General features: G+C 49.5%; 1 protein-coding gene across 1 annotated transcript in view; it reads left to right on the top strand.

Moving 5' to 3' along the window:
- The window catches only part of CAPNS1 (calpain small subunit 1), a 120,483-nt gene that overhangs the window by 83,042 nt on the left and 18,177 nt on the right, over nt 1-19,264 (top strand). Inside the window, exons 3-4 of the mRNA XM_069644303.1 lie at nt 4,729-4,762; nt 5,196-5,285. Coding sequence (XP_069500404.1) covers nt 4,729-4,762; nt 5,196-5,285 — 124 coding nt within the window. The remainder of the gene's footprint in view (nt 1-4,728; nt 4,763-5,195; nt 5,286-19,264) is intronic.

Genomic DNA, 19,264 nt, shown 5'->3' with positions numbered 1-19,264 from the left:
CATGGAATGGTATCGACAAAAGTAGATTGAGAAGATCGTGTTATAGATGTGGATCTAGATTTCCGCACAAAGGTTGGTGTCCAGCTATTGGTAGAATATGTGTGGCATGTGGTCGGAGAGGTCACTTTTGGCTCATGTGCAAAGAGAGAGCAACTTTATTGTCAACCTGTGGATCTAATGCCCAGTCAATAATGAATGGGAGACCATGCATAGTGGTGAGACATTCTGAGCAAGGGGAGGTGAGCCGAATGTAAAGAGTCTGGTGAGAAGTCAAAATGAACAGAATAATGTGGCCACACCGGATCAAGGACTAATGATTAGGAGAAGGTGGCTGTCTTGGGAAGAGCTGCAGGACAACTCACAAATCCTAATAAGTCATCGAGAGATTCCCCATAACGTTTCAGTATGTGCTGCTTTTCAAAGAATGGTCAAATATCAGCTGAAGGATCACAGCCCAGGGCATAAAGGTTATAACTGCATAAATGGAGAAGGGAGTGGTGAAAATAAAAGGGAAGTGAGAAAGAGGGACAAAGTTTGGACAACTCGCAAGAGGAGAGTTGAACATAAAGAACATCAGATGCCAGGAGATGAGTTTGCTAGTGGGGCAGAGGCAGTGAAGGAAGATGGACCCTAGTGATGAGTCAGAGCCCCTAATTGGGATGGACACTAAAAAGCCTATGGTCCATGCCAAGAGGGATGGTAGTGAAGTGACTGGGGATTCCTCGTTCTTTCATTCAATGTTGCAAGATGATTCAATTGGGGGAGAAGTATATGAGGAGAGACGGAATGAAGAATTGCACAAGGAGTGTGGAATTGGAGAACCTGTTGATCTCATGTCACTCAAAGACTGTGGACATTCTCCACCTTGTTTGATTGGTGAGGGAGTTCGAGGGGCAGCCAATGTTCGGCCTCAAAGAACTATTCGTAAACCTTCGTCTGATTGAGCAGATGTAGAGGTGATCCTGCTGGACATATGGAGGGTGAACTTACATGAAAAGCAAGGGGGGGATGTTGTGTCTTATAGAATGTGGAATGCAGTGAGAATAGTACTGGAATGGGAATGGAAGGAAAAGGAGAGAAAGGCAGGCAGTTAATATGGATCAATAAAGAAGGACCGATGTGTAAACCGTCTTGGGTATTATTCAAGGTATGAAAGAGGTACATAACACATGGCATCGCCTGACAATTTAAATGTCCCCTCTTGAATGCAGGACCTAGTTGCTCCTGTGTCACAAAGAAAGGAAAAAGTGTTGTTACTAATCACCACTCCTATGCAAGGTTCCTCTGCAGGGTTGGGTGTGATGGACAGGATGGAGCACATCAAGTCTGTCTGTGGGTTTCCGTTTGAGGATACATGGACAGCTTGTTTCCCGTAAATGGGTTGTTCCCTATCCTGGTGACCCCTTCCAGTTTCCTAATGGGTACAGTGCCCATGAGGTTCACGAGTGGGCCCGTGCCGTCGTTTTGCTGTATGCTGTCCTGTATTTGTGGCATCTGCTGTGTGCCTCCTCAAATCTGTGGTGCTTGAAATACTGTGGTACGGGTGCTTGTGTCCGTGTCATAGGTTGGTGTGCCTGCTGGGGCACCCTCTGTGTCTGCCCTTGCTGTATCAGTGGCTGGTCCTGCAAATAGTAATCACCCTGATCACCCCCCCCGATGCATCTGCTGATATGGTCCTCCACAATTTTGCTGCATCTCCCTGTTCCTGCAACCCTTTGAAATGTGTCCCAGCTGCCCACATGACCAACACTTTGGTGGTTCCATCCCTTGGCTTTGGAAACCACCCCCGTAATCCCATGGGCCCTGCAGTGCATACCCTCGAAACCCTTTTGGAAAACCCTGTTGGTTGCGATGGGTCTGCGGTCCGTACCCACGGCCTCTCGATGGGGGGGCCCCACTGTTCCTCTAAATCCTTGCTGTATGTGACCCCACCCCATGAACCCTCCGCCCCCAATGGGCGGCTCTGTGTGTTGCTGCTTGCGCTCGTCGGTACTGCCCCTTCTATTGCATACTTGGATCTTTTTTGCACTAACTTCGTCTCGTCTATCTTTCGGTCCTCCTTTTTCTTAAGACTTTCTTGCAACAGCCTACAGCGGTGAACGATTGTAAGCTATATTTCTGGCTAAGCTTTTGCTTCCATGCTGATTAACTTCTGCCAGTCGTTGTCATAGTATATGGTAGAACACTGCTACTGTTTAATCCCACGGTTTACGAGTTTCAAGGTACCAAAGCTCTTGGATCACCTGAACGTACTCTACTGGGTCTTCGTCCCACTTCATATTCCGGGACATAATCGCCTAATGTCAGATGACTCTGGGTATTGTCCTCAGTGCTCGCCATATGGCTGCTCTGCAGTTTGCAAACGGCTAAACCATCATGCGCCATGTTTTGGGTTGTCACTCCTGGGAACCCTGCCCTCTTCCATACGTCATCAGCAGCATCTCCGAGCATCGCCACTAGCAGTCCCTTTACGTCTCCCACTGCTAACCTCTGTCCTGCTGTCATTTTTTCCATCTCGTAAATCCACTTTCCCGCTCCCATGCTCAGCGACGGTAGCCTGCACCTCACATTTTCCTTGTCCATGTTTCCATGGTATATACTGTGGTAGCCCCACTCCCTTTTCTAACGGGCATCTGTGTGAACCCTACCTCCCCATTCACACTTCTGGTCAGTCTAACGTCTATGTCCGCGTTCCTAATGTCAGTGTACACGTGGTTTGGTTTCCGTTATGGGTAGTCTGATGTCATCTGTGTCCTTCCGGGATCCTTTCCCTTGAGCACACCATAGCTTTCACCCCCTTCCTTCATACTGGGAGGTCCCTAAGCCTGTCTACTTTTGGTCCAAGGTCATTGATGTTACATAGCTCGTCCACTGATCGTGGAGTGTGCTTGTCCTTGCCCCCTCCTTTTCCCCCCCCTCTCCATCTGTCTGTTTCCCATGTCACTCGCTTGTCTGTGCTAGTCCCCGTTGATTGAGGCTTACTCTGCTCCACCCTCGAATCCCTACTGTTTCGTCCCCCTCTAATCCCTACTGTTTCGTCCTTCATTATCAGACCCTGAGTCCATGTTACTACAAAAGCTTCTATGAAGCTCAGTCTCATAGTAGTCGTGTCTGTGCTAGGTTTCAAGTCAATCTCTACTTCTCGCAAGTCGTATCTGCTGCCTCCCCACCAGGCCCTTACGCCTGTTCTGTCCCGGTCCATTGTATTCCTGTCCTGTGAGTTTGTGCTGTCTGGCTCTGCTCGTCTGCCCCCTGACTGAAGGCTGTCGCGTCCCCTCTCCGCTGTCCCTTGTGTCCTTACCACCCTTATTGCTTGCTCGTCTGCCTCCTTGCATGCGCGTTCCCCTACCAATCTGTCCACCTGCAACTTCCTTTGGTCCCTCAAGTGCTTTTCCTGCTCTATCGCCCTCTGTCGCTCAATCTCTTCTACTTCCCTTATGCTTCTGTACCGCTGATCTCGTTTCTCGCTCTTCCTTTCTCTGCGATTCCCCTCATTAGCTTTAGGCCATTCTATGCTATATTTGCATATTTTCTCCCGATAAGGGGGGTTGGGGGGGGGAGTGTTTTACAAAGGTGCTGGAGGGGTGTGTCCGCTCCACACTTCCTATGATGCATTGTTCTTAGGTTTACCTGACCTCAAATCGAGGTTTCGAAAACAATGCAATCACGATGTTATTACTTTACTACAAACTTCTCTGGCCCCACACCTTACCTGGCGTACTCCGGACTGGACTCTCCACAATCGCTGCCTCCTCAGGCACACTCAGAATCTTGCGTGTGCGCCTTCGTTCACCTACTCTGCCAATCCAAGTTTCCAATGCTAGCTCCTCACCGTCTCGTGCTCTTGTGTCCTATGCACAAACATATGAGTGACGTCACAAAGTTATTAACTGTGTAGTGGTGAGAAATCAAATACCACATAATCCAATACTGCGTGAACAATGCTACAACCTGTTAATCCCAAAATGCACAAAACCCCAACACAAACCCCACAGCTCTCTTCCCGCCTCCAGGCAGAGTATACCAATATTCTCTTGTAATCAAACTGTACCCGCTGCGTCGCCTCGTGTGCAAAACATCTCACTCCAGGAGACTTAACCAGTTGACTCGCCTTTCGGGATCTAGGCCACCTTTCTTGCTAAACCTTACGGGGATACTGTCATCTATGACCCATAAAACGCCCAACCCACAGGAAATCCACTATTTACATAACTTCTGTCATCCGTGTCCTCAAGTCAATGGTCTGTTATTTGAAGGGAGTGGTTTTCTCCACCTAAAGCAACATTTTAGACCTTTTTTTTTCTCCAAGTTCATATTGCAGACCAGTCTCCATTTGCTTTGAACAAGCAAGGGTTTGACCTAAAGGATGAAGTCTTGTAAAGATGGACTACAACTGTGAAGTTACGCAGTGGAAATATAACCAAACAAGAAAATTCTATTTTTTTTTTAATGGAGTTAACAATTGGCTGTGCATGGACTGAGATGCTTAAAGCGCCTTGCATAACTCACTGCTCACTAAATCTGAAGTATTTCAGTGGCGGTCAGCTTGGTGTGTGCTAGATGAAGTTTTCTCTTACCTGTTGTTGTATTTGAACCGTTTCAAACTGTTTATCGTAGCAATGCTAATTGAGAAGGGTGCTACATTAAATATAATCAAAAAATGCCACCTGATAATTCGGCACCTTTTTTCTGTTTTTGTATTTATATGTATTTTTTTTTCTGTTCCAGCGAGGCTGCTGCCCAGTATAACCCAGAGCCAACAGTAAGTGTTCCGCATCTTCAGTAATTTCTAAATGCGTTAGCTCCCTTTCGAAGTAGATGTTTGGTGGTGTGTTTTTCTTTTTTCTTCTTTTAAAGTCCTGGGCTTGTTAACAAGGCTTCCCAGCATTGGGGCTGCTAGACTATAGTTGTGCCGTGCTTATGCCCTACACAACACAGTGAGGGCATGCGGTCGAGGGGCAGGAGTTAGCAGCCATTGATTGCATTTCTCTCACTTATTTGTGTTTGTGGACATTCGAAGCAGAACAGATTGCAGTATGCTTTATGTGTACGTTCCTTTATTTGGTATGGATAGAATTGGGCACCATGTATCCCCTCCCCAGAATGGGGTTTATAAACCTCTCTATTTACCATATTCAGAACTATTGATTATTTTGTGAGCCTGTAGTTATTATATACCATTTTGCTTTTTCCAGCCACCTCGTAGCCATGCTTCTGTTGTTGAGGCCAGTGAAAGTGAAGAGACCCGGCAGTTTCGGCGTCTTTTCGCACAACTTGCTGGTGATGTGAGTATTTGAAAAGCATCCCCTTTATTAAAGTATCTTCAGCCTTGTATGATTTTGAAGAATCCTTTTGAATGCTTTGACAGTTCATGCTTGAGCCCCTTACCCCCCCAATCCTGCCCCCAGTGTGGGGTCATGTTAATATAGTGTTTCAATCTTCTTACCTGGTGAATTAGACCCTTTTCCAATATCTGTCTTTGATCTTTATCTCCACTATCTCTGACTTCTGACTAGTATGTTAAGTCCTCTCTAATGTCGAAGGGATTTCTTGCTCTCTTTTCCTGAAAAAGCAGACCCTTGCGTCCAGTATAGATTGCTGTCTCCGCTCTCCTTGAATGTCAAATTCTGCTAATCTCCATTTACTCTGCAGTCTGGTTAATCTGTAACTCTAATCTCTCCTGTAATATCAGTATCATGCTTCCTGATGATGCAAGAATATCTGCCCCAAGCACTTTCTAGGATGGCCTTGCAACTTCTGTATTGACAGCAATATTCTTTTTTTGAAGTCTAACCACAATATGCAGTCACTTTATGGGTGCAGATGTCTGTTGCTGTTGAACATCGTTTTTTAGAACTTATTTGATCTACCGCTTGCTCCCTCCATTAATGGATGAGACGATTACTGAATTTAACAGTGGTACTCTTATCGAGTTGGGAAAAATAAAAGGCTTGGTCAGCACTGCCTCTATTGGAGTCTGCTGCAGTCTATACACCAGAGTTGAAGAATACTTGATGGTGTTCGCACGAGACACTAAGGCCTTCTGGTGCTTTATTTTTAAACTTTAAAAACCACACAAACTGACCTAGATAGTACAAATATGCAAGGAGGATGAGAAACATTTGTTGTCCCAGATTGCCAGTCCTGTTCGACATAACTATTCATGCTGGATCCCTCCTGCTGTAAAAATAAGTGGTGGTGTTACCCAATTTAAAAACTCAACCCTCGGATGGATGACTACTGAAGACTGCAGATATATAACCATTTTTTTTCACAAATGGAAGACTGCCAACCAAAAAGGTCCCATAAACCACCTGGCCGAAGCGTGCGTTTGCTAGAGAGCTTGTATCGAGGGCTTAGTGCTTACAAAACACTTAAGGCGTGGACCAGGTGACAGCCCTGCAGATGGCATTCCAGAGGCCTGTACCTCTTTAGAATATTTACACTGCTTTGGCTCTCACTAAATGCATGCAAAGGCACTCTGTGTTGGTGCAGGTAGATGGGTGCCACTAATCCTTTTATTCTTCCAGAATGCACAACGCCACCCACCTAGTAGTAGATGCTTTTGGTGCTAGGGTACCAGTGGAAGCTCGACATAAGTGTTACAAAATCCACCAAAAGTTCTGATGGACTGTTTATGTTCAAAGTAATATTTGTGCGAACTTGCAAAGTCACCATTCTGGAAAGCTCTTTCTGACTCTTGAGAAAAAATATGGAAATATTTCCTGGTTAAGGTGGAATTCAGTCACTCACTACCTTAGGAACAGATGAAGGCTAGGTGTGCAGCATCACCTGCTTGTAAAACTGAATAAAGGGTGCTTTGAAGATAGAGCTTGCAGCTCCCTGATGCATATGGGAGGACCACTAAAAAAGCTGTCTTCTACTTGACCAATATTAAGTCTGTGGAAACCATAGGTTCAAGCAGCTTATGCATGAGGGCAACAAGGATCAGGTTAAGGTTCCACTGGGGTATAGGCCGTCTAACTGGTGGATAGATTCTGGTGAAACCCACACATAGCTATTTGGGGATAAGCGCCAACAGTGGTTTAACTAGGTACATCAAGAGTCCAGCTTCAGCACTGATGTGGCCAGCCTTGAGATACATGCCGGGATGTCGAACTGATACACCTGCAGTGTATTTGAGGCAACCCTACCAGGCAAGCCACGGTAAAACCTTGTTCACCTACTGTAATATTGCCTTCTCTTGGAGTCTTGCATGCAGCCTGAAGAATGAACATGTTCTCTTCTGAGAGTCCCATGTGCCAGTAGACTAGGTCATTGGGTACCAGAGAGATAAGGTAAATTGATTGAATGGAGAGCTAGAAAACCTGACCCTCCTGCTGATGAGATGAAGAATCTGAGGAGGATACACTGCCAATTACAGTAGCTCTGAAAACCAGCATCTCTTGGGCCATTAAAGGGCTACTAATAGCATCCTGCATTTCTGGGCTTTCCTGATTTTGTGAATTACTTTGCCCAAGAGGGGATTGGTGGTAAATCTATTGTAAGAAGAAAGCTGTCTTGAAGTGTTCGAGGGGCTGCAGCGTCATAGAGATGACTATTGCAGAGGTTTTGCTTTCTGTGCCACCAATAAAAGGTCCATATGAATAGAACCATGTGATTGAAAGATCTGGGACAACATGTCTCTGTTAACGCCAGTCCTATAGGTGCATAAGGGCATCACTTGCACATTGAGAGATCCATCCAGGTGGCTGGCATGTTTGGGGGGGTAATGTAATGTCGGATGACCAAGTACCAAGGCCAGATTGCTAGTTTGCATGGAGGAGCGAAATCCCCCCTTCTTCTCCCCCCCCCCAGCCCCCACCAAACCCACCTGCTTGTTCAAGTAGTGCATTGTTTTCATGTTCTCTCAGGACCAAAACATTGTCCCTCTAGGAAAGCTAGAAGAGCATGCCATATCTCCTTCGGTTTGAGCATAATATGGGGCCTTTGTTCTGATGGCTGTGGATTTGCAGATGCCCCAAGTTGGTACCCCAACCCCAAGATGCATCCAATATGACTGATAGAGGGGACCAGGATGTACAAAAGGTTCCCACTAAAAGATATGATTCCTTAAACCTCAGTTGAGGTTCTCCTGCATTTCCAGTGAGACTGGTACGAAGATGGACTGCGGCAAGACATCCTGCTTCCAGTGATTGGGAAGTTTAGTCTGGCATTGGGACACCACTAGAACGCATGAGATGAGGCTCGGGAGTCTCTGGCACACTAGCACCATGAGGAATGAGCATTCCTGAATCTGTTGTGCATCTGAGAAATCCCAGACCTTAATACTGGACATTCTCCAATTAATTGGCAAACCTCGCCATAGCCCTTGATTCCTGGGAGGGAGTTCTCACCAGTCCGTCATCCAAGCAAGGTCATTTGTGTTTGCTTTCCTTCCGTATTGTCTGTAATAGAATCCACCAACTTTGAAAAATCCGAAGGCTGTGCTGAGGCAAAAAAGAAAAACTCTTGATTTAGTTAGGTGAGGGGACTTCATGGAAAACCTCTAAAATTGTGTGATGAGGCCAATTGGTGCTATGCATGTAGGCTTCCTGAATGTCCACTACACAGAGCCAGTTCCCCCTTCTGTAGGGAATCCAGAGTCTGCATGGGGGTGATCATCTTGAATATTATGGGGCAGGGGGTATGAGGGAATGGGAAAGTGTGACCAATCGGGTGGGGGAAGCAGGCTGGGAGGCAGATAGCCTGCATCTATCCTGGTCTTTGTCAATACAGAGATTTGGGAATAGAATCCAATGCCTTTCTCTGAGCTGGAGATCCCTCCTCTGTCCCCCACCCACCCCGTTCTGCAGCCCTATATACAGTAGCTTGAATTTGACACCAAAGTTAGATTGGTGGAGTGGAAGGGGGAGGTCTCCCTCCTGCCCAGCAATTACAGAGTGAGTGAATTAATGATTCCCAGGTTGACGGCCTCCATTGATCCTGGTGCGAGTCTCCTGACCTTTGTGAGTGAGAGGAGTTATTTGCAATAGCTTTGAGTTTCTTAGCTTTGGGGTATGTTGCCATAGGGCAGGGGTAACCCCCTTTGTCCTGGAATTCCTATTGACTGGATCCCCAGAAGACCAGTCCCACCATGCTCTCCTGGGACCACCTAAAGCCCTGAATTTCTAACTGAGGAGGCAGAGGTTTCCATTCTCGTTTTGAAAATGTGGTTAAGGTGTTGACTGTAAGCAGGTCTGCTTTCTTTTTGGTCAAAACCTCATCTGTTATGGCATGGAACCGCTAAGGAGAAGGGGGGGGGGCTGCGTACCTTCTCCTAAGCATCTTTGAAGAGCTTGCTCTTCAACCATGTCTGTCTTTTCATGTCGGTTGTAATGCACATACCTTTTGGATTCATGGGCATGTGGTTTGCATCAGCTTCCAACAGGTCTGTCGCGCCCTTGGCCTCTGCAATGCCTGAAAAGAATTCCGCCTTTGCCTGGTGAAGATGGAGTAGCTTTTGTGGGGTGGGAGGGTGCATACTCCTTGCCATTATTCTCCAGTGCCTTCTCTTTTCCCCAAAGGATCGAGAAGTATGACATAGATACGAAGGTAGAATAGTGACCGGAGGTCCTTGAGGAGTTGAAGGGCCCAAACGTGTTGTGAAAGCTGGTGGCGCAGCCAGTGGAGACTGGGGTATGACTGGAGGTGTTTGTGGGAGCATGTCTTTCACAATGTCCGAGTAAAACACTTTATTCATGTTTGTAATAGGCATGAATTTCTAGAAAAAGAACTTCATTTCTGTGGCTCGTGTGGCTTGCTTATTTATGTATTTATAACGCCCTGCAGCCCGTGGGCATCAGGGCGCTAACAAGGAGATGCAGGACAACATAGGACGACAGGACATGCGCAACAGATTGGTCAGATAGTGGGACGGAGCTAGGTAGGGGTGTTTACTTAAACCGTGCCGTTTTCAGGTTTTTTCTGAATATCAGATATTTGGGCTTGAGTCTGAGATCAAGTGGGGGTCTGTTCCATTTAATCGTGGCTAGGCTGGGGAAGGCTCTGCCCAAGCCATTGGTTTTATTTACTTGTCCAGTTTTGATCAACCATTTATTTCCTGATCTTAACGTCCGGTTGGGTACTTAAGGTTTGATTTGTGTTTTGAGATAGTCCGGGGCGGAGCCATAGAGACAATGGTGGTAAAGAGACATGGACATGGACTTGAAAGGGATTCGGTCCTCGATGGAGAGCCAGTGGAGAGCTTTTCTTTCTTCAGTGATGTGGTCTCTTTTAGATTTGCCAGTGATTGTTGCTCTAGCATTCTTTTAGATGACCTGGCATTGCTTAAGGCACTTTTGGCACCTAGCATTAGGGAGTTTCCATGATCTAGTTTGGATAATATAATGGCTGTAGCGATATTGGAGCTAATTTGTTGACTCAGGTGGGGATTTATTTGTTTTAACAGTCTTTGGTGGTATTGACATGTCCTTTTAAGGTATGCCACCTGTGCTTCTGCTACCAGAGAAGCCTACAGGTATACACCGAGTCTTCACTTTTTCTGAGACCCTCGCTGGTGAGTCTTTAATGTTAAAGGTTGCATACGCTGGATCTAGTTTTGCTCTTGCTTGAGGGGATCCGAATACCAGGAGTTCAGTTTTCCCTCCATTGAGGCACATCAGTTGGATTTCCTCCAGGCCTCATTGAAGTTGTAGACCGAATTGAGCCGATCATTGTCTGTGGTGTGGCAGCCTGTTATAATACCAATTGCGTATCATCTGCGAAGTTTGTGAAGAAAATGCCCAAGTTGGTCAGAAGGGTGCAGAGACAAAGCATATAGATGTTAAATAGAAGCGGTGAAAAACTGTCTCCTTGAGGGACTCCACAATCTAGCTGCTTAGAGGCCAATGTGTGGTTGCCCCATTGGATTCTGGAGCTCCTATTTCCCAGGAAAGAAGTTATCCATTCAATGGCATCCGGAGAACAGTTGCCTGACTTCTCTAGGGCCTCTCGGTGCTTCTGGTGATCTAGCAGATCAAAAGCTGCTGAGAGGTCCAGCAGGATTAGTAGTCCTGATTAGCCCCTATCCATTATACCCAGCATTTTGGTCTGAAGGTTCAGTAGGGCCGATTCCGTGCCATGGGCCTCTCTGAATCCTGACTGTTGAGGATGTAATAGATTATTCTGGTCGATATATTTTTGCAGCTGGCCTGTTGTAACCTTATCTAGAATGTTAAGGAGAAAGCTGCAATTCGTGATGGGTTGAAGATTGACTGGGTCACGTTGGTCTAGGCCGGGTTTTTTCACAAGTGGTGTCACTTTTGCGGTTTGATGGATGTGGGTACCTTGCGGTCTCTAAAGGAAGATTTAACCATTCTGCACAGAAATGGGGCAAAAAACCTGATGTTGTCGAGAATCGGGAATTATGTTTTCAGTACAGGAGGTGCACTTAGTGGATGCAAGATCAATTTTGAGTGGATAGTCTTGGTTTGTTTTGTGGTTGGGTTGAATTAAGGATTGATTTGATGTGGTACATGTTTGGATTTTCTCCCTGGCATTCATGACTTTGTTATGAAACGCTGTTTGTACCATTTCACAGTCTCCTTGAGACAGCTGAAATGGAGGAGACAGGGTAGAAGGTTTGTCAACTGATTAGAGGATTTGGAAAAGTTTGCCTGTTGAGTTGGCTGCTGAGTTGATTTGGTCATTATAGTAGCTTTTTTTTTTTTGCTAACGTCAGTTTTTCTCTGAATGCCTGATGATAGCAATTTGCAATTTTCTTTTTTACTAACCGAGGGGTCTTTAGACCATTTCCTTTCGGCTTTTCTCTTCGCTGTTTTAAGGCAATTGGTTTCAGTATTAAACCAATGCTGCTGATTTTTGTTGGGCCTTACTAGTTTTTGTTTTAGGGGGGGCGTATTGGTTGAGAATTTTTGTGAAATGGTCATTGTAGGTGGCTATTTTTTCACATGAATCATCTTCCTTTGTGGAATTTAGTATATAAGTGATACCTTGCTCAAGGTGGACTGGGGGTAATCTTTTTAAAAAAAGGTTTGATTTTGTGGTGGTCGGACCATATACAGGGATGTGTCAAGTTTAGTGGTATTGATATTGTCAAATGATCCAATTGAGTTGGTTTCCGCTAATACAGGTGGGTTTGGAGTTCAGAACATGATAGTCAATAGTAATTGGCTCCTTTTCAAGAGAAATTGCGTCTTTATCTTGGGGATTTCCTTTCCACCTATTGAGGTCTCCCAATAACAGTGTGCCTGTGTTGGGTCCCTTAAGGATGTTCAGTATGTGGACTAGCTTGTCGTTAAAATCTGACATTAAGGACGGTGGTCTGTAGTGAACTATGAGGTTACTACTGCTATTTTTCGAGGTTGCTATTTTCAACATAATGATCTCACATCCATTACAGTGTGTGGGTGAGGGGGGGAAAAAGGTTCAAGTTCTGATTGCCTGTAATAGCCATTCTCCGGCTTGAGGTCTGGCATGGATTCACATGCTCATGAATATTCCCCGTCGTCAGGCCGGGAATCCTCGGTAAAGAAAAAATCAGTATCGGTTTCGTTTCTGATCTGTCTTTCTCAGTAGTAACCAATCACTGGTCTCTGGGTCATACTGCCCCCCAGCCAATGACTGCCCTCTCCCTAAGCCCCGCCTCTGGCAGCCATCTTCAGATTTTTATCGCACGCTCATGTGTTGGGAGTCTTCGTGTTTAGCTCTCAAGCTTTTGCTGCGTTTTCCCACTTTTTAAAGGAGAATTTCTCATTTTTCAGTCAAATAGAGCCTCAAGCTCCACCGTCTCTACATCCGATTAACGGGGATCCGTGTCGGATTTTTTTATGCCCCTCAAGGGTGAAGATTTTGTCGAGTTATGCTTCTTGGAGGATTCCAGAAGTTTCTGCGGCCTACCCGAACATGGCCCAGGAGAAAGGAAGCTCGACGCCCGGAAAGCTGTTCAGTGTTTGCCCTGGATGCCAGCTGCAGAATGTGTTCAAGGAGGACGAACACTCGAAATGTCTCTACTGCCTTCATGAGGACAAAACGCACATGGAGAAGGACTGTGCGTTTTGCAGGAACATGTCGGAACGGACCATCAGGAACCGACACCTTTGTCTCTCCAACTGGCTGGAAGGAAAGAGCCCGTCCGGTGAGAAGAAGTCAGAGCGGTCTTCTAAGTCCTGTGAGGGCGCCCCGGCGACGGGGGCCCAACAGAAGGCAAAGCACTGTGAGTCTGCGGGCACCGGGAGCGCCGAACGGTCAGCTCCTCAGCTGCCAGGCATGGCGCACCCTCTCCAGCGCCATCAACCACGAGCCAACGCTCTGGCTCAGGGAAGAGGAAGGCCGAGAACCCGGCGAAGCTTCTGGAGAGGCCCCAGTCAAACTCGAAGGATCCGGGCGAGAGGGAGCGAGGCGGTGACCCTCCCCCCCCAAGGTGAAGGCCACAGGCCCACACAAGGTGGAAAAGGCCTTGATTCACCCGGCCAAGGCCTCTATCGAGGAAGTGGCGGCGGCCCTGGCGCAGCCTGTGGAGGCTACACCAGTGGAGGCGACCTCGGGCCCAGAGTCTCCCTCCCTCTGCGGAGGGAAGCCTCTTTCAGACCCATCGAAAAGACCTCTGTGAAGACCCCGGCGGAAAAAGAGGGGGGGCGGTGGCCATTGTGGACACAGACACAGCATCTGAGGAGGAGCTGGTAGAAGTCTTAGAGGGCCTCGACGAGGGTGTCGAAGAGGCCCATCCCCACGGGAGGGATCCCGACGAAGGTGATGACGAGAGTGACGGCGGCACCGGCGAGGGTCCTAGTCACCCATCGCTTCCGGAGTGGCAGGATAACTCGGCGGCCATTTTGTTGGCGATACAATCCTTATGTTCGGTGATAAGGATGAGATTGCCCTTCCCACCGACGGAGGATCCGGAACCAGGCTCGACGGAGGAGCCAGAGCCAGGCCCGGCGGGAAGCCCTCCCCCAAACAAGAGAAGACTGATCCATCCAGCCCCGCCTTTTCAGCCCTCACGGCCTGCTCAGCCTTAACCCACGTCCCCCGTCCCTGGGGATTACACGGGAACGGACACGGCGGTTTCCGACGATGACAGCGGTGGCGACGGGACGGAGCTCCCATCGCCCCCAGCCCGGGCTTACCTGCCCGACGAGATCGGATCTTTCCATGCAATGATCGCCAGGGCATCTGAGCTTTTTCAGCTCTGCCCCGAAGAGAAGAAGGAAGGTTTCCTTTACCAACGGCGCAAGGCCAAGAGGAAGACGGTCCTAGCCGTTCCTCTGCTGGATGACATCTGGGACGAGGGTCTCACCCTTCTCAAGAACCAGTCTACGACGCTTGCCAAGAGGGATCAGTACGAGAAGAAGTACCGGGTCCGCAACGTGGCCCCTTTGTGCCTTAGTGCACAACCGACCCCTGACTCGGTCGTCTCAGTGGCGGCCAAGAAGAAAGCAGGAGGGGGGGGCTTCGGCCTCAACTTCCCGCCGGACAGCGAAGGAAAGAAGCTGGACGCAATGGGATGACGAATTATCTCGTCGGCGGGAAGAACGATTAAGGCGGCCAACGCCCTCGCAATCGTGGTCCGCTACGACAGGTAGTTATGGTACAAGATCGCCCCCCTGTTGGACTTCCTACCAGATGACAAGAGGGCCAAGGCCCTGGAGATCTTGCAAGAAGGCGAAGTGGTGTTGGACCACGCCATTACGGTGGCAACGGACATTGCCAACACTGGTTTCCGCCAGCTAGGCAACAGCGTTTGCCTTAGACGACGAGGGTGGCTCAAGGCGACGGAATTCCGCCAAGACGTACAAGCCAAGGTTGTGGACATGCCGTTCGACGGGAACAATCTGTTTTGGTAAAACAGTGAATGAATCCCTCCAAGCAATCAAGGCGGACACAGAGACAGCTAAGGTCCTAGGCATTCTCCGGCAACGAAGGCTGTCCTTTCGGAGCACCGGAGGCAAGCAGGGTGCCTCCAAGGGATTCGGCGGTGGCTCCTCTACGTACTGCCAAGCGGCCTGCTCCTCGTTGCAGGAAACCTATAGAGAACGAGGCAAGTCGGGTGGACCCCGCTGTCGTCGCCAGGGAGGCCAAGGCGGCAAGGGGTCCTCCAAGCAAGATTGAACCGACAGTGGTGTCGGGCCCCCACTGAAGCACACCGGTGGGAGGCCGGCTGGCGAAGTTCGTCAGCGTGTGGGAGTCCATCTCCACTGACGGTTGGGTGCTGGACGCCCTGGCCCAGGGGCACACCGTTGAATTTCTAAAAAAGTGCCTCCGCATTCCACCCGTGGCCAGGAAGGAAAATCGCGTCCCTCAACTGCTACTGGAGGTAAGGGCGATGCTCAAAAAAGGTGCCATCATGCTCGTCCCGAAGAGGCTCCGGAGTATACTCAAGGTACTTCCTCGTGAAAAGGAAGACAGGAGGATGGCGCCCCATCCTGGACCTGCGATGACTGAACAATTACATCAAGGCACAGAAGTTCCGGATGGTCCTCCTCCAGCACGTGCTGGGACAGCTGGAGGAGGGTGATTTCCTGTCGTCGTTGGATTTGGAGGATGCATACTTCCACATCCCCATTCTAAAAGGACACCGAAAGTTCCTCAGGTTCGTGTTCCAAGGACGGCACTACCAGTTCAAGGCCCTCCCGTTCGGATTGAAGTCGGCACCCAGGGTGTTCACTAAGTGCCTCGCACCGGTGGCGGCGCGGCTGCGCCTGCAGGGGATCCACGTCTACCCCTACCTGGACGACTGGCTCATCCGAGCAAGGACAAGGGAGCTCGCCGTAGATCACACAGCGAAGACCGTCCAGCTGCTCATGGACCTGGGATTCTCCATCAACTTTCCCAAATCCCACCTGGTCCCGACGCAAGTCGCACCGTTTCTGGGAGCCAAGCTCGACACAGTGGCGCGTCTGGCCTCGCCGTCGGAGGAAAGGACGAAGGCCATCCTGGTCAAGGTGCAGCGTCTGCTGGCCACAGACGTGGCCAGGGGGATGTCCATCAAGTCCCTCATCGGGATGATGTCCTCCTGCATATATCTCGTGCGCCTGTTCAGGCTTCGGATGCGCCTTCTGCAAGAGTTCCTCGACGCCCGCTGGATCCAAGCAACGGGCAGTTTCGAGGACAGGATTCCGCTCAATGAGAACCTCCGACGAGCGATCCGGTGGTGGGGCACCCGCGCTCATCTGACGGCGGGCACAGACTTTCAGACCCCATCCCACCAGATAACGATGACAACAGATGCCTCCCTGGAAGGGTGGGGAGCGCACACTGAAGAACTTCACGCGCGAGGCCTTTGGCTCCCAGAGGAGAAGACGCTCCACATCAACATCCTGGAGCTCTGTGCAGTGTTCTGGGCCCTCGGGTCCTTTCTCCCGTCCCTCAAGGGCAAGGTGGTGAGAATCTTCACCGACAACACCACCACGATGTTCTACATCCGGAAGCAGGGAGGAACCAGATCCCCAGCCCTCTCCAAGGAAGCCTAGGATCTGTTGCATTGGGCCGTCGCCCAAGGGATGTTTCTGGTGCCCTTTCATCTGGCAGGGATAAAGAACACCATCGCCGACTCACTCAGCAGGGAGCTGCGCTCGTGCCACGAGTAGGAACTACGTCAGGATCAAGTGGATCGACTCTTCCGACGATGGGGGGAAAACCGCAGATCGAACTGTTCGCAACGGCGACGAACTCTAAGTGCCAGAGGTTCGCCAGCAGGTTTCCCCAGCCGAGGAGCATGGGCGATGCTTTCCCGTTCCCCTCGGACGGCCTGTTCCTATATGCGTTCCCTACGTTGCTGCTCAACCAGCTCAAGAGGTCCCGGTGCAGGATGATCCTCGTCGCACCGGTGTGGCCGAGGCAGATCTGGTTCCCGGACCTTCTCGACCTGTCAGCGTCCCCACCAGTCAAGCTGCCGACGGACGCGGATCTTCTCTCCAGTGAAGGAGATGCCATACTTCATCACGACCCGGGGTCGCTGAACTTGCAGGCCTGGCTCCTGCAGCACTAGAGTTTGGAGGGTACGATATCCCGGCTGACTGCAGAGAGGTCCTTGCAAAGGCCAGGGCGCCCTCAACTCTCAAGTGCTACGGACATAAGTAGAAGAGGTTCTCTGTCTGGTGCCGTGCACAGAAGATTAACCCTCTACGGATTACGGCCCCTCAAGTGCTGCCGGACCTACTGTCGCTGGCCAAGGCTGGACTGGCTCACGCCTCCATCAAGATACATCTGGCTGCGATCTCCCAATACACCAGAACCACAGGACGGGCGTCCTTGTGGTCCCATCGCCTGGTGAAGGAATTTATAAAGGGACTCCGATCGTTCCCGCCGGTGAAGGCCCCTGCCCCCGCGTGGGAGCTCAACGTGGTGCTGACCAGGCTCATGGGGGTGCCATTCGAGCCCCTGCATTCGGCACTGTTGAAGTTCCTGTCGTTGAAGACTGCGTTTCTTGTGGCCATCACCTCTGCACGACGAGTGGGAGAGATCCAGGCCCTATCCTACGAGCCTCCATACTTGACTTTTCACGACACGAGGGTGGTGCTAAGGACGCACCCCTCCTTTATGCCCAAGGTGCCGTCGGACTTCCACCTCAACGAGCTCTTGGTGTCTACCTGTTTTCTTCCCGTCGCCTTAATCACCGGCCGAGAGGACTTTACACTCGCTGGATGTGGCTAGAGCGCTGAAGTTCTACATGGAGCGCACGAAGAGTTTTCGGAAGACATCACAGCTATTTTTGAACTTGGACCTGTGAACCAAGGGAAGGCTCTCTCGAAGGCTTCCATTTCCAGATGGCTCTCCGGCTGCATCATGCACTGTCACCGGTTGGCAAACCGACCGTTGCCTGGCCGTCCGAGAGCCCATTCGACCAGAGCTATCGCTGCTACCACGGCGTTCTTGTCTGGTGTGCCCCTGCTGGACATCTGCAGGGCTGCTACGTGGAGGTTGACGCGCACCTTCACGAGATTCTACTGCGTCGACCGGGATTCCAGGGAGGAGTCCTGGGTTGGCCAAGCAGTGCTGCGCAACCTGTTCGCCTAAGGTGAGCCTGGTGAGGAGGTAAGAATTGCTTAATGTTGAGTTTTTGATGTAATGCTAAATGTTGAGCCTTTGCCACCTCCCATTGGTTGTGCATGTGTGTACTGCTATGTATTCTTATATTCATGAGCATGTGAATCCATGCCAGACCCCATGCTGGAGAAGGAACAAGTTACTTACCTGTAACTGTTGTTCTCCAGCATGGGTCTTGCATAGATTCACACGTGAACCCTCCCTCCTACCCCTCTGCGGCTCTTCACTTGGTCCTACTGCCACTTTGCCTGCTGCCAAATCTGAAGATGGCTGCCAGAGGCGGGGTTTAGGGAGAGGGCAGTCATTGGCTGGGGGTAGTATGACCCAGAGACCAGTGATTGGTTACTGAGAAAGACAGATCAGAAATAAAAAACTGATACTGATTTTTTTTTTCTTTACCGAGGATTCCTGGCCTGACGACGGGGAATATTCATGAGCATGTGAATCCATGCCAGACCCATGCTTGAGAACAACAGTTACAGGTAAGTAACTTGTTCCCTCCCCCCTCCTCTGCCAACTTCCCTATTTTTGTGGTCAATGTTATATCCTTTTGGGACTGCAACATCAATTGTGGGTACTGCCGGCTCTTGTAGCCAGGTTTCCGTCATGCATAGTATATCAAGTTAATCGTGAGTGATGTAATCATGGATGTCTTGTGCATTATTGTACATGGACCTTGTGTTTAGGAGTCCTATTTTGATGTCCTGGAGTTTTGCAGCGTTAGGTGCAGGTGTAATTGCTGATGGTGTGTGGGCCGGATTGATAGTTGTATCAGGTTGTGGGGTGGGGAGGGTGAATGGAATGGCACAAAGAGTTTCATTGGGTGGGGGGAGGGGTTGCGGGTGTGACCTGTGTCATAGGTGTGCAGCGTGAGACCTGGATTTGATGTCTGCATGGAATCATATTTGGCTTCAATATTTTTTTTACCAATGCTATTTGATGCAGCTGCTTTGTTTGAGCCAGATGTTTGCATGTTTCCAGATATTCCATGCCTGGTTACCTGCAGAGTCAGAGTGCTGGTGGTCACTGTGAACAGAGTTCTGCACCGAACGCCGTTATCCGGCGCAGACCGGTTTCCCGCATAAGTGCCAGCGCTGAAGTGCCTGACGTTTCTCTATATGCGGTTGCCGGGCTGCTGGGAGATTTAGTTCACCAGCAGTCCGGTAGTTGCAATATAGCAGCTGGAGCATGCCGTGAGCGGAAGGTAGGTCACTGGCAGATGAAGTCTCAATAAGGCTTCCCACTGAAGCAGAAT

This window comes from Ambystoma mexicanum, chromosome 2p (genome assembly GCF_040938575.1).
Source record: "Ambystoma mexicanum isolate Mex_15411 chromosome 2p, UKY_AmexF1_1, whole genome shotgun sequence".
Lineage (NCBI taxonomy): Eukaryota > Metazoa > Chordata > Amphibia > Caudata > Ambystomatidae > Ambystoma > Ambystoma mexicanum.
Note: the sequence above shows the minus strand (reverse complement) of the source record. Positions and strands in the feature narration are given on the sequence as shown.